This window comes from Schistocerca piceifrons, chromosome 4 (assembly GCF_021461385.2).
Source record: "Schistocerca piceifrons isolate TAMUIC-IGC-003096 chromosome 4, iqSchPice1.1, whole genome shotgun sequence".
In the NCBI taxonomy this organism is placed as follows: Eukaryota; Metazoa; Arthropoda; class Insecta; order Orthoptera; family Acrididae; genus Schistocerca; species Schistocerca piceifrons.
This window is the reverse complement of record NC_060141.1, coordinates 799,201,085-799,212,675: the sequence shown is the minus strand read 5'-3', so window position 1 is coordinate 799,212,675 and position 11,591 is coordinate 799,201,085. Positions and strand designations below refer to the sequence as shown.

Here is an 11,591-nt window from a genome sequence, read left to right as displayed (position 1 = left end):
TGCAGAAGTGTGCCGCAAATCCACTGTTCACATGCGAGATTTTATTTACCAATGAGGTGGGTGCTTTGAATTTCCGTAACCAGCAAATGTAGGCAGGTGAAAATCCCCACGCAATTCAGGAAAGAGGGCATGAACACCGATTCTCAATCAACATATGGGCAGGTGTACTTGGCGATTGATTAACAGGGCCATAATTGCCACCACAAAGGTTGACTGGGGCGCAGTACCTGGACTCCCTCATTAATGTGTTACCTACCTTGTTCAGTCTGGAACCGCGTAACCGCTACGGTCGCAGGTTCGAATCCTGCCTCGGGCATGGATGTGTGTGATGTCCTTAGGTTAGTTAGGTTTAATTAGTTCTAAGTTCTAGGCGACTGATGACCCCAGAAGTTGAGTCGCATAGTGCTCAGAGCCATTTACCTACCTTGTTGGAGACTGTGCCACAACAGCAACCATTACAAATGTGGTTCATCCATGATGGCACACCAACGCACTTACGTCATAGTGTGCGCGATAATCTGACGCAAAAGTTTCAAGACAGGGGTCGTAGGGAGGGGGGAAGCGGGGGGGGGGGGAGGGGGGGTGGCAGGCGCACACACCTTAGCCTGCTCATTGCCCAGACGTCAACCCCCGGCAACCCCCTAGGCTTTTGATTAGGAGTACACTTGAATGAACTGGTCTACGCCACGCCAATCAACGATAGGCGGACACGATCTTCAGTGCTGGCCAGCTGATACAGTAACAGTCGGGTGTACTTCCTTACGCCGGAGGGCAGACGGGAGCGTCTTCATGAATCGACGCCACGTTGAGCACCTCCTGTTCAGTTAAAATCTGCGACCGCAGCAGCAGCGCGGTTCCGGACTGAAGCGCCTAGAACCGCACGGCAACAGCGGCTGGCTAACACCTCCTGTAAACATGTCTTTATCGCAAAATGTATGCATTTTCGGACCCATCTTTGTAGTATCTATGTTACCTAGACAAATGTATTCCCAGAGTTTCGTGACTGCACCTTAATTATTTTTCGGTGCTGCGACCTTTTTTCTATCAGAGTATATTCTTGTAAGGGTTTTGTACCTCTGTTCCTTCCACTTACGCTTTCTTTTGCGTTCACAGGCAACATGAAAGTCCACTATTGCAATGATCTGGAAAAACTTGTGCTGGACGTCAACTTCCAGAAACGCGGATGGAGAGCGGTTGAACCAGAAGATGACTGGAACTTTTACTGGTAAGATTTGTATCAACTACTGTTTGATTCACTTACGACTGCCAGGCCACTTAGTATTTCTAGCAAAATGTTTCTCTCGTTTTCGTCTTGTTTCATTGGAAAGGAATTATACATACACTGCGTCACAAAGAAAGTGAAGCACATAGAACGGGAACAAACGAAATAAACATACTGGATTGAAAGTGTATGTGACTTTACATCAGGAAATCGATTCAAATTTGCAAAGAGCTTAGCGGTATGAACCCATTATGACGTTGCACGCTGTCCCCTCATCCCCCACACCTCATCGCTTGCCAGACTGCATCCGCCGGTTCGTTTGTGAAGCCACTGTATCCTCTCCTGCAGCAACCTGGCTCAGAACTGCTGCAACTCTTCCTTGATATCCTCGACACTGGTACTGAGACGACTTGACGTCCGAGCTGGTCCCACACGGTGTAGAGATCTGGACACTTTCGGGACACGGAAGCACTTCAACATGGTACAACGCCGCGCGGCGTAACAGTGCGGTCCGCGGAGCCTTGTCACGTTTTCCGCTGCTCACCTCATCGGAGGTTCGTGTCCTCCCTCGGGCATGGTTGTGTGTGTTGTCCTTAGAGTAAGTTAGTTTAAGTTAGATAAAGTAGTGTGTAAGCCTAGGGACCGATGACCTCAGCAGTTTGGTCCCGTAGGAACGTACGACAAATTTGCAAATTTACATGATACAATCAGTTCATACAGACGCATGCCATGTGGGAATGAGCAGTGTTTTCTTGAAATATGGCACCATGATGAGAAGAAGTGCATGGAGCCCAAGGATGCCTGTGACGTACCACCCAGCTATCACAGGTCATTCAGTCACTATTACCCGTGACCCGAAGTCATACCTGACAGATCCCCACAACACGACGCCAAGAGTAACACCGCTGTGCGTCTCGAAAACACTGGAAGAATGGCACCTCTCACCAGGTCATCGCCGTAGTCGCTGTCAATGGTTATCAGGTGTGGTGCGCAAACGTGATTCATCCTGAACACATTGCGACGCCATTTTCCAGCAGTCCAGCTCTGCTGTCACGGCGCCACTCCATACGCAGCCGTTGGTGTTGCGATGTAAGCGGTGGCCTGCCCATAGGAGGTTGAGTCTCTAGTCTCTCTGCTGCTAGTCTAAGACCAACGGTGCGAGATGACCCAGAATGTTGCACGCGCTCCATTACTTGTTTACGGATGGTAGGCACAGATAGGAAGAGGTTACGATGAGGTTGGTGCACCAATACAGCTATCTTGCTTGGTGCACCAATAGAGCCATCTTCTCATGTGGTGATCAAATGTGGTGGACCGGAACCTTGACAACGGGTATGTATATCCTGACATTCCCATACTGGCCAGCATTATTCCACTGTCACATAAAAAAGTCCCACATATCTCGATGTTGCCCGATTCGATTAGCCAGCAAAATAAAGACACACAACGAGACCCCTTCCAAACTCCGTCAGCTACTGTCTCATATGAGTATGAAGCATCTCGATGTCCTTCAGCGTGATCGCTCTACGACTGGTGCTTTACTCTTCTCTTATATACCTTACAAGACCTGGCAACAACATTGACCATGCTGGCTGGCGGAGGTTCTACCTGTCGTAGGGAAGTGCAAGTCTAATCATTTCCTACCTGCCGATGGTGCGTACGTAGGCGAATTTACATTGACATCCAATCACGTCTTCTAGGTGCTTTACTTTCTTGTCAGGCAGTGTATTTCTTATAGTTTTCGCTACCCGCGGTGAACAGTGTAGCAAAGTGTTCGTTATCATACACCTTGCATCGGACAGTGGAACAAAGAGGATCCCAAATGGGAATATTTGGGAGGGTATTACCAGTTCCAGCATTTGCCTTGCTGCCAAGGGTAACCCTGCAACGTCTGTAGTTCATAACGTAATGAAGCTTTGTATCTCCTAGTTCCTTCTCTAGATTGTCGCACAGATGACAAAATGGTAGATATCAAAATAGACGACAGAGGGGTAGAGAATCAATTAAAATCGCTCAAAAGAGGAAAGGCCGCAGGACCTGATGGAATACCAGTTCGATTTTACACAGAGTACGTGAAGGAACTTGCCCCCCTTCTTGCAGCGGTGTACCGTAGGTCTCTAGAAGAGCGTAGCGTTCCAAAGGATTGGAAAAGGGCACAGGTCATCCCCGTTTTCAAGAGGGGTCGTCGAACAGATGTGCAGAACTATAGACTTATATCTCTAACGTCGATCAGTTGTAGAATTTTGGAACACGTATTATGTTCGAGTATAATGACTTTTCTGGAGACTAGAAATCTACTCTGTAGGAATCGGCATGGGTTTCGAAAAAGACGGTCGTGTGAAACCCAGCTCGCGCTATTCGTCCACGAGACTCAGAGGGCCGTAGACACGGGTTCACAGGTAGATGCCGTGTTTCTTGACTTCCGCAATGCGTTCGATACAGTTCCCCACAGTCGTTTAATGAACAAAGTAAGAGCATATGGACTATCAGACCAATTGTGTGATTGAATTAAAGAGTTCCTAGATAACAGAACGCAACATGTCATGCGCAATGGAGAGAACTCTTCCGAAGTAAGAGTGATTTCAGGTGTGCCGCAGGGCAGTGTCATAGGACCGTTGCTATTCACAATATACATGAATGACCTGGTGGATGACACTGGAAGTTCACTGAGGCTTTTTGCAGATGATGATGTGGTGTATCGAGAGATTGTAACAATGGAAAATTGTACTGAAAAGCAGGAGGATCTACAGAGAATTGACGCATGGTGCAGGGAATGGCAATTGAACCTCAATATAGACAAGTGTAATGTGCTGCGAATACATAGAAAGAGAGATCCCTTATCATTTAGCTACAAAATAGTAGGTCAGCAACTGGAAGCAGTTAATCCATAAATTATCTGGGAGTACGCATTAGAAGTGATTTAAAATGGAAGGATCATATAAAGTTGATCGTCGGTAAAGCAGATGCCAGACTGAGATCCATTGGAAGAATCCTAAGGAAACGCAATCTGAAAACAACGGAAGTAGGTTACAGTACACCTGTTCGCCCACTGCTTGACTATTGCTCACCATTGTGGGTTGTGTACCAGATAGGGTTGAAAGAAGAGATAGAGAAGATCCAAGGAGAGCAGCGCGCTTCGTTAAAGGATCATTTAGAAATCGCGAAAGCGTTACGAAGATGATAAACTCCAGTGGAAGACTCTGCAGGAGAGACGCTCAGTAGCTCGGTACGGGGTTTTGTTAAAGTTTCGAGAACATACCTTCACTGAAGAGTCAAGCAGTATACTGCTCACTCCTGCGTATATCTCGCGAAGAGACCATGAGAATAAAATCAGAGAGATTAGAGCCCACACAGAAGCATGCCGACAATCCTTCTTTCCTCGAACAATACGAGACTGGAATAGTAGGGAGAACCGATGGAGGTACTCAGGGTACCCTCCGCCACACACCGTCAGGTGGCTTGCAGAGTATGAATGTAGATGTAGATGTAGATGTCACGTTCTAATTTTGTGCTTCAGCGTATATGTGATGATCTAATTATGATAATAATGTCATTTTTACTCTGTAACTTATGTGGAATCATCTAAATTGCAACATTCTAAAATCCAACGTGGCACTGCATCTCTTGTGAACGTAAGATGTAATGTTTATTTAAATGAAAACCTCTAAATGTATGATGGGATATCACCTAGCATCTGTGGGTATAGCTAGGTATCAGTTGCTTGTTCTCACGAAAACTTATTGATGATTACCATTGTACTAATGTAATACATGATATTCGTATACTAAAACTAAATCTCCAAAACCTATTATCTGTCTACGCGTAGTTACGGACACAACTTTGGAATCATATAGAAAATGATCAATAATCACTGTTTCCTAAACATATCTAAGAATTGTTAATCAAGGCCATAAAATTGTAACCCTGCCTGTAAAACGAAGATCTGCTTTTCTCTGCTATGCCATAGTGCCTGTAACAAATCAGTAAACAGCATGTAGATCTCAAACAAATACAGATTCAGTGCAATGCGCTGCTAAACATATGCCTACTGAATAAATCAAGCTAAGTGCAACGCATGCATAAGGATTTAAGACACTAATCATACTCGGTAACCTGTCAGCCATCAAGCTGAAATATGTAAGTTCGTGGTCAAGGAAACAAAAAACCTATCTGAATGTAAAGATACATTGGAATGGAAATGAAGTAACATGCTTCATGACAGAGCGTAGGGGAAACTCAGAAAACACACAGTTGAAGAATTTCAGTTACATTTGAGTGAACACTTCTTCCTTCTTTTAGGCACTACCGTTAACAATGAGATGGACACAAGTACGATGCACAAAACTTTATCGATGCACTAAACAGCTTTGACAATACGTTATTTCTACATTACGTACATTTAAAAATGACAAAAGTAATGTAACTATTTCCTGAATACATTCATGGTTATCTTAAAATGTCTTGCGAAACAATATTTTGCTAACCACGAATTTCACACCCACGTAATAACTTACTAAATGAATCATTTATCCTAAACATCTTGAGCGAGGATTGCTAAAGCCGAACTGCACACAAGATAGCAAATAGTTTAATATAAAATGATCAATTATCCTTATATACACAGCCTTTTCAATAACTTTAGCAAACACTGATGCCATAGAAATAGGTCTAAAATTGTCTACATTGTCCACTTCTCCCTTTTTATAAAGCGACTTTGCTACTGAGTACTTTAATCGTTCAGCAAACTGACCATTCCTAAAGGAAAAATTACAAATATGGCTAAATACAGGGCTAACATGAGCAGTGCATTACTTTAATATTCTGCTAGGCACTCCATCATATCCATGAGAGTCCTTAGTCTTCATTGATTTAATTATTGACTCAATCTCCTCCTTGTCTGTATCACAGCGGAGTATTTCAGATATCAATCTAGGAAAAGCATTTGCAAAGAGAGTTATATGATTCCCTGTAGAAACTAATTTTTTATTTAATTCACCAGCAACGCTCAAAAAATGATGGTTAAATATTGCACATATATCTGACTTATCATTGACAGAAATACTTTTACTACGAACTGACTTTACATCGTCAACTCTGTGAAGCTGACCGGACACTTCCTTCACAACTGATCATATGGTTTTAATTTTATCCTGTGAATTAGCTATTCTATTTGCGTACCACATACTCTTTGCCTTCCTAATAACATTTTTAAGCAACTTACAATACCGCCTGTAATGGGCTACTGTAGCTTGATTGTGACTACTTCTAACATTTTGATGTAATTCCCACTTTGTTCTACAGGATATCCTTATCCCACTAGTCAGCCAACTGGGCTGTCCATTACTGCTAGTACCCCGTTTAGAACGTTCTAATGGAAAGCAACCCTCAAAGGGCATGAGGAATGTGTTAAGGAAAGCATTATATTTGTCGTCTATGTTATCGCTACTATAGACGTACTGCCACTCTTGTCCCTTTACAAGCTTTAAAAATCTCTCTGTTGCTGTTGGATTCACTTTCCTACACACTTTGTAATTATATGTCACATTCGTTTGAGTACAAAAGCCCTTTAGTGTTAAAATTTGTGCATCACGGTATGAAAGACCATTCACCCTTTTACTAACAGAAAGCCCATCTAGTAATGAAGAGTGAATAAAAATACAGCCAATGTCTGTGCTACTGTTTCCCTGCACCCTAGTTGGAAAAAACACAGTTGAATCAAATCGTATGAATTTAGGAAACGTTCTAACATTCTTTTTCTTGCACCATCATACTCAAAATTCATATTTAATTGAACAACATTCAAATATCTGTTTAGTGCAGTGCCGCGATACTTCTATGGACTCAAATGGAATACTGTTTTTTACGTACACGAGCACTTCCCCACCCTGTAAAGAACTCCTTGAAAAAAAGTCAGCTAATCTGTATCCTGGTAAAGGAAGCCTCTGAATTGCCAAATTATTTAAGTGGTGCCCCGATATACCAATAATTTCAGAGTCAACATCTAGGAGCAGTCAATTAATTAACTTTATCTCCAATACCTCTTATATTTTGATGAAATATGCTAATTCCTTCTCTGCTTTGAAACATGACGTCCTCTGAAGGTGAGCCCTTAGGTTGAGGGACTTCCTTTTAGCAGGACACATAGAATCATCATTTCCTCCATTAGTTTCTTTAATATTGTTGTACACATTTTCCTATCTGTGCTACACCAATTCTTGTTTATTTTCCATAAATTAAATCTAAAGAAAGTTGCAGCTCTAACACCAACTGCTACAGGAGTTTTTCCATGAGTGACCCCACCACCACCCACTACATTGTCACCTATCAGCCTTGTCAGTCTCCCCTTCCCATACCTATTAAGGTGCAGGCCATGCCTAGTGAAACCCCATACACTGATGGACTCAACTGGCACCATTGAAATATGGCCCATGTCGTCTGCCACCAGTGCTTTCTCCAGCCCCATGTTAACGCGCCTAACAGCCGCATTAAGGTGAGGCCGATCATGACGCTGAAACAGTTGCACGAAATGCACGTTAGTGTCACCAGTTTGAGTAACTGTGTTCCTATTATCGTGTCGGACGTCCTTTTGTCAGACGTAGTGCAGAAATTGTACTTGGTTTAGACTCTATAAGCCAATGAAAGCAGAAATACTGAGGCATGCTGCCTCTATAGGGGTCCATAATTGCGAAAGTGCTGCCAGTAGAGGGGTTTGTGCACGAAACGACCTCTCAGTTACGTGCCATAAATGTCCGATGGGTTTCACGCCGGGCGATGTGGATTGTCACATCTTTAACTCAAATTATCCAGAATGTTCTTCAAACCAATCGCGAGCAATTGTGGCCTGGGAAAATGGCGTATTGTTATTCTTAAAAATTCCATCGTAGTTTGGGGAGATGAAGTCCATGAATGGCTGAAAATGCTCGCCAAGTAGCCGAACATAATCATTTCGTCAGTGATCGATTAAGTTGGACCAGGGGATGCAGTCCAGTCCATATAAACACAGCCCACACGAGTATGAAGCCACCAACAGCTTGCGGAGTGCGTTATTGTCAACTCGGGTCCACGGCTTCGTGAGGTCTGCACCACACTCGAACCCGGCCATCAGCTATTATCACCTGAATTCAGGACTCCTCCGACCAGGCCACTAATGTTCATTCGTCTAGCGTCCAACCGACACGGTTCCGAGCCCAGGAGAGGCTCTGCAGGTGATGTCGTGCTGTTAGCGCTGGTCGTCCGCTGCCATAGCCCATTAACGCCCCATTTCACCGCCGTGTACTCATGTATATATTCGTCATACGTTCCACACTGATTTCTGCGGTTATATCGCGCAATGTTGCTTGTTTGTTAGCACTGAAAACTCTACACAAACGCCGCTGCTCTTGGTTGTTAAGTGAAGACCGCCGGCCACTGGGTGGTGATGAGACGTAATGTCTGTAATTTGTTCTCGGCACACTCTTCACACTGTGGACTTCGGAACTTTGAATCGACTAACGATTCTCGAAACTGAATGCCCCATGCTTCTAGCTTCAACTACCATCCCGTTTAAAGTCTGTTGATTCCCGTCATGCGGCAATAATCACGTCGGACATTTTTCCACTTGAATCACCTGAGTACAAATAACAGCTCCGCCAGTGCACCGCCCTTTTATGCCTTGTGTGGGCGATACCTCCGCCATCTGCATACGCGCATATCACTATCCCATGAGATTTGTCACCTCAGTGTGTAGTCACATGTGTAGTGTACCTTACTGCGAAGCGAATACGTCTTTTGATCAAGTTATTGTGTTTTGGTGTTTCTGAGAGGCTACTTCTCACAGCTGTTTTCTAAAGTAGCTACAAGATACGTGACAAAGCGAACAAAAGGTAACTAGTACGTACTAATTTTTTGTACTTTTCCTTGTCCTAACCGAGAAATAGAGCCGGGGCTTAGAGCTCCGTTGCATTAAAGTGTTGTCCATTATTTCAGTTAAATATGCCAGTAGTTTAGGAGTGGTGCAGAGGAAATATCTATGGGGAACAGAAACTGTTTCTTACTGCTCTTCATCCTTTAGGCAGAGCGGACTGTTCGAATACCATCTACTGGAGAGTCAGATGTTTCTCAGCCAAATACCAGCAAGCTGTTAGTGGGGCAAAGGAGGGTTCAGTTTGGAATATCTGGACGGGGTTTTTTTGTACTCACAATCAAGGGAAACCATGCAGCATTACTTTTTATTTTTGAAAAAAGAGAAAATGTTCAAAACGTTCAAATGTGTGTGAAATGCTGTCGGACTTAACTGCTAAGGTCATCAGTCCCTAAGCTTGCACACTGCTTAACCTATGTTATCCTAAGTATAAAACCACACACCCATGCCCGAGGGAGAACTCGAACCTCCACCGGGACCAGCCGCACAGTCCGTGACTGCAGCGCCTCAGACCGCTCGGCTAATCCCGCGCGGCGAAAAAAGAGAAGAAAGACAGATTGAACAACAGACAAATGAAAGACTGAAATTATTATTTACCTGTTTCATTATTTTATACTTGTTTCTCAAGTGAATTAAGATCGTCCAATGCATCAGACCGGACGGTTTAGATTTTCAACCAACCAGATGATGGTAACACAAGAAAAGATACACAGATTTACGGAATATAAACAAGAATTGGTGTAGTACAGATAGGAAAAATTGTAAAACAATATTAAAGAAACTAATGGAGGAAATTATCATTACATGTGTCCAAATTTGTGGTTAGTAAGTTACGACAGTAACAGTTAGCAATGTTCAGAGGATTGAACATGTAGCTACCGTTACTTGAAAAGATAAGACATTGATTTGGATCTGAAAGTGAGGATATGTGTAAAAGGTCACATGTTTCAGACATATTGTTACAGTCATGATATAGCTTATGCAAAACTTTCTGTAAGGTTTAGAGGAAACAAAGGTATACGCAAAGAGAGGGGTGTTTACGAGATGGTTTAATTGGTGCTGTTTATGCAGTACATTTAGCTTTGTACACGTGTGTGGGTTTATATCACAAAGGAAAGCGTAGAAGAAGAATAGGACCAACAACATTCATTTAATAAATCTGAGCGTATCAACCTGTATCCACTGCACTGTTGATACTTACCAGCAGTCGTTCTGTTGATGTCGCGAATGGACCAGGAAAGGAAGAAAATGCTCTCCGACACACAATGGAAATTAGGCTGTGCCGTTTACATAAAAATGTACATATTGAGGCAATACAACTCCGCTCTCGTGGTTCTACTTCTGTTCAGAACGGCGCGATCGTAAGTCTGAATATGTAGTCACTTACAGTGATGAGAACAAGATCATTGGCCTATGGAAGAGTGGTAGGAGGTTATCCTGCAGTGTTTTACCTTAATATGTTTTCGGAACGATGAAGTTCGGTAAGACTATGTGATGAACTGGAGCTGTTGTCGTTGCTTTTCGCTCGGACTTTTAGATGTGCTCAACGGTACACGGAATGGTAGCGCTGGGTTTTGAGATACAGTCACATATTCCTACAGGAAGTAGTATTCGTGAAAACTAGAACGAAGTTCCTGTAATCACATGTCCGGAAACCATTTTATGGCAAAATATCATCCAGTCCATCCTCTCATTCCCATACATCTGTTATGTACAAGTAGATACTATAGGCAGTGCACATTGCATACCACGTATTATGTATTGTGTGTTTAAACCGGGGACCTAGAAACGACGGAGAGGCTTCGCCCCGCCGTAGCCCTCAGTGGTTCACAACCGCACAACACTCCACAGCAGTCCATCCGCCCCACCGGCGCCTCACACCGAATCCAGGGTCATTGTGCAGTTCGGCCACTCGTGGCCAGACGAGGGTAACCCCAACTGTTTACGTGGTAGAGTAATTGTGGTGTACGCGTACATGGAGACAATGTTTGTGCAGTAATCGCCGACAGAGTGTAACTGAGGTGGAATATGGGAAAGCAGCCCGCATTTGCCAAGGTAGGTGGAAAACCGCCTTCAAAACCAGCCACAGGCTGACCGGCACACCTGATCTCCATACTAATCTGCAGAGCGGATTCGTGACGGGGACCGGCACGCCTGCCCGCTCGGAAAGCAGCGCGTTAGACCGCGCGGGTAGCCGGACGTGCTTGCTTACCACGTACTGTGTCGCATTATTCGGCTCTTCTTCACAGTAAATCACGCACTCTTTCAGATACACCTTCCTCCATTGTAAATGCGTCACATGCATTTGTCACATGCTCCTCTAATGTCTGCAGGTTGTGGATGTATCAGGCATACACAAGTGTCTTTGAATGTCCGCATATCCAGAAATCCAGTGAGTTCAAATCCAATGAACAGCGAGGTTACGCTACTGGAATTTCTCGACCAATCCATCACCGACGAAACGTTGCG

At 43.9% G+C, this 11,591-nt stretch overlaps 1 protein-coding gene across 1 annotated transcript in view; it reads left to right on the top strand.

The window, feature by feature from the left end:
- The first annotated feature begins 1,118 nt into the window (after positions 1–1,118).
- The window catches only part of LOC124796181 (polyglutamylase complex subunit TTLL1-like), a 66,544-nt gene continuing 56,071 nt past the window's right edge, over positions 1,119–11,591 (top strand). Inside the window, exon 1 of the mRNA XM_047260271.1 lies at positions 1,119–1,225. Coding sequence (XP_047116227.1) covers positions 1,119–1,225 — 107 coding nt within the window. The remainder of the gene's footprint in view (positions 1,226–11,591) is intronic.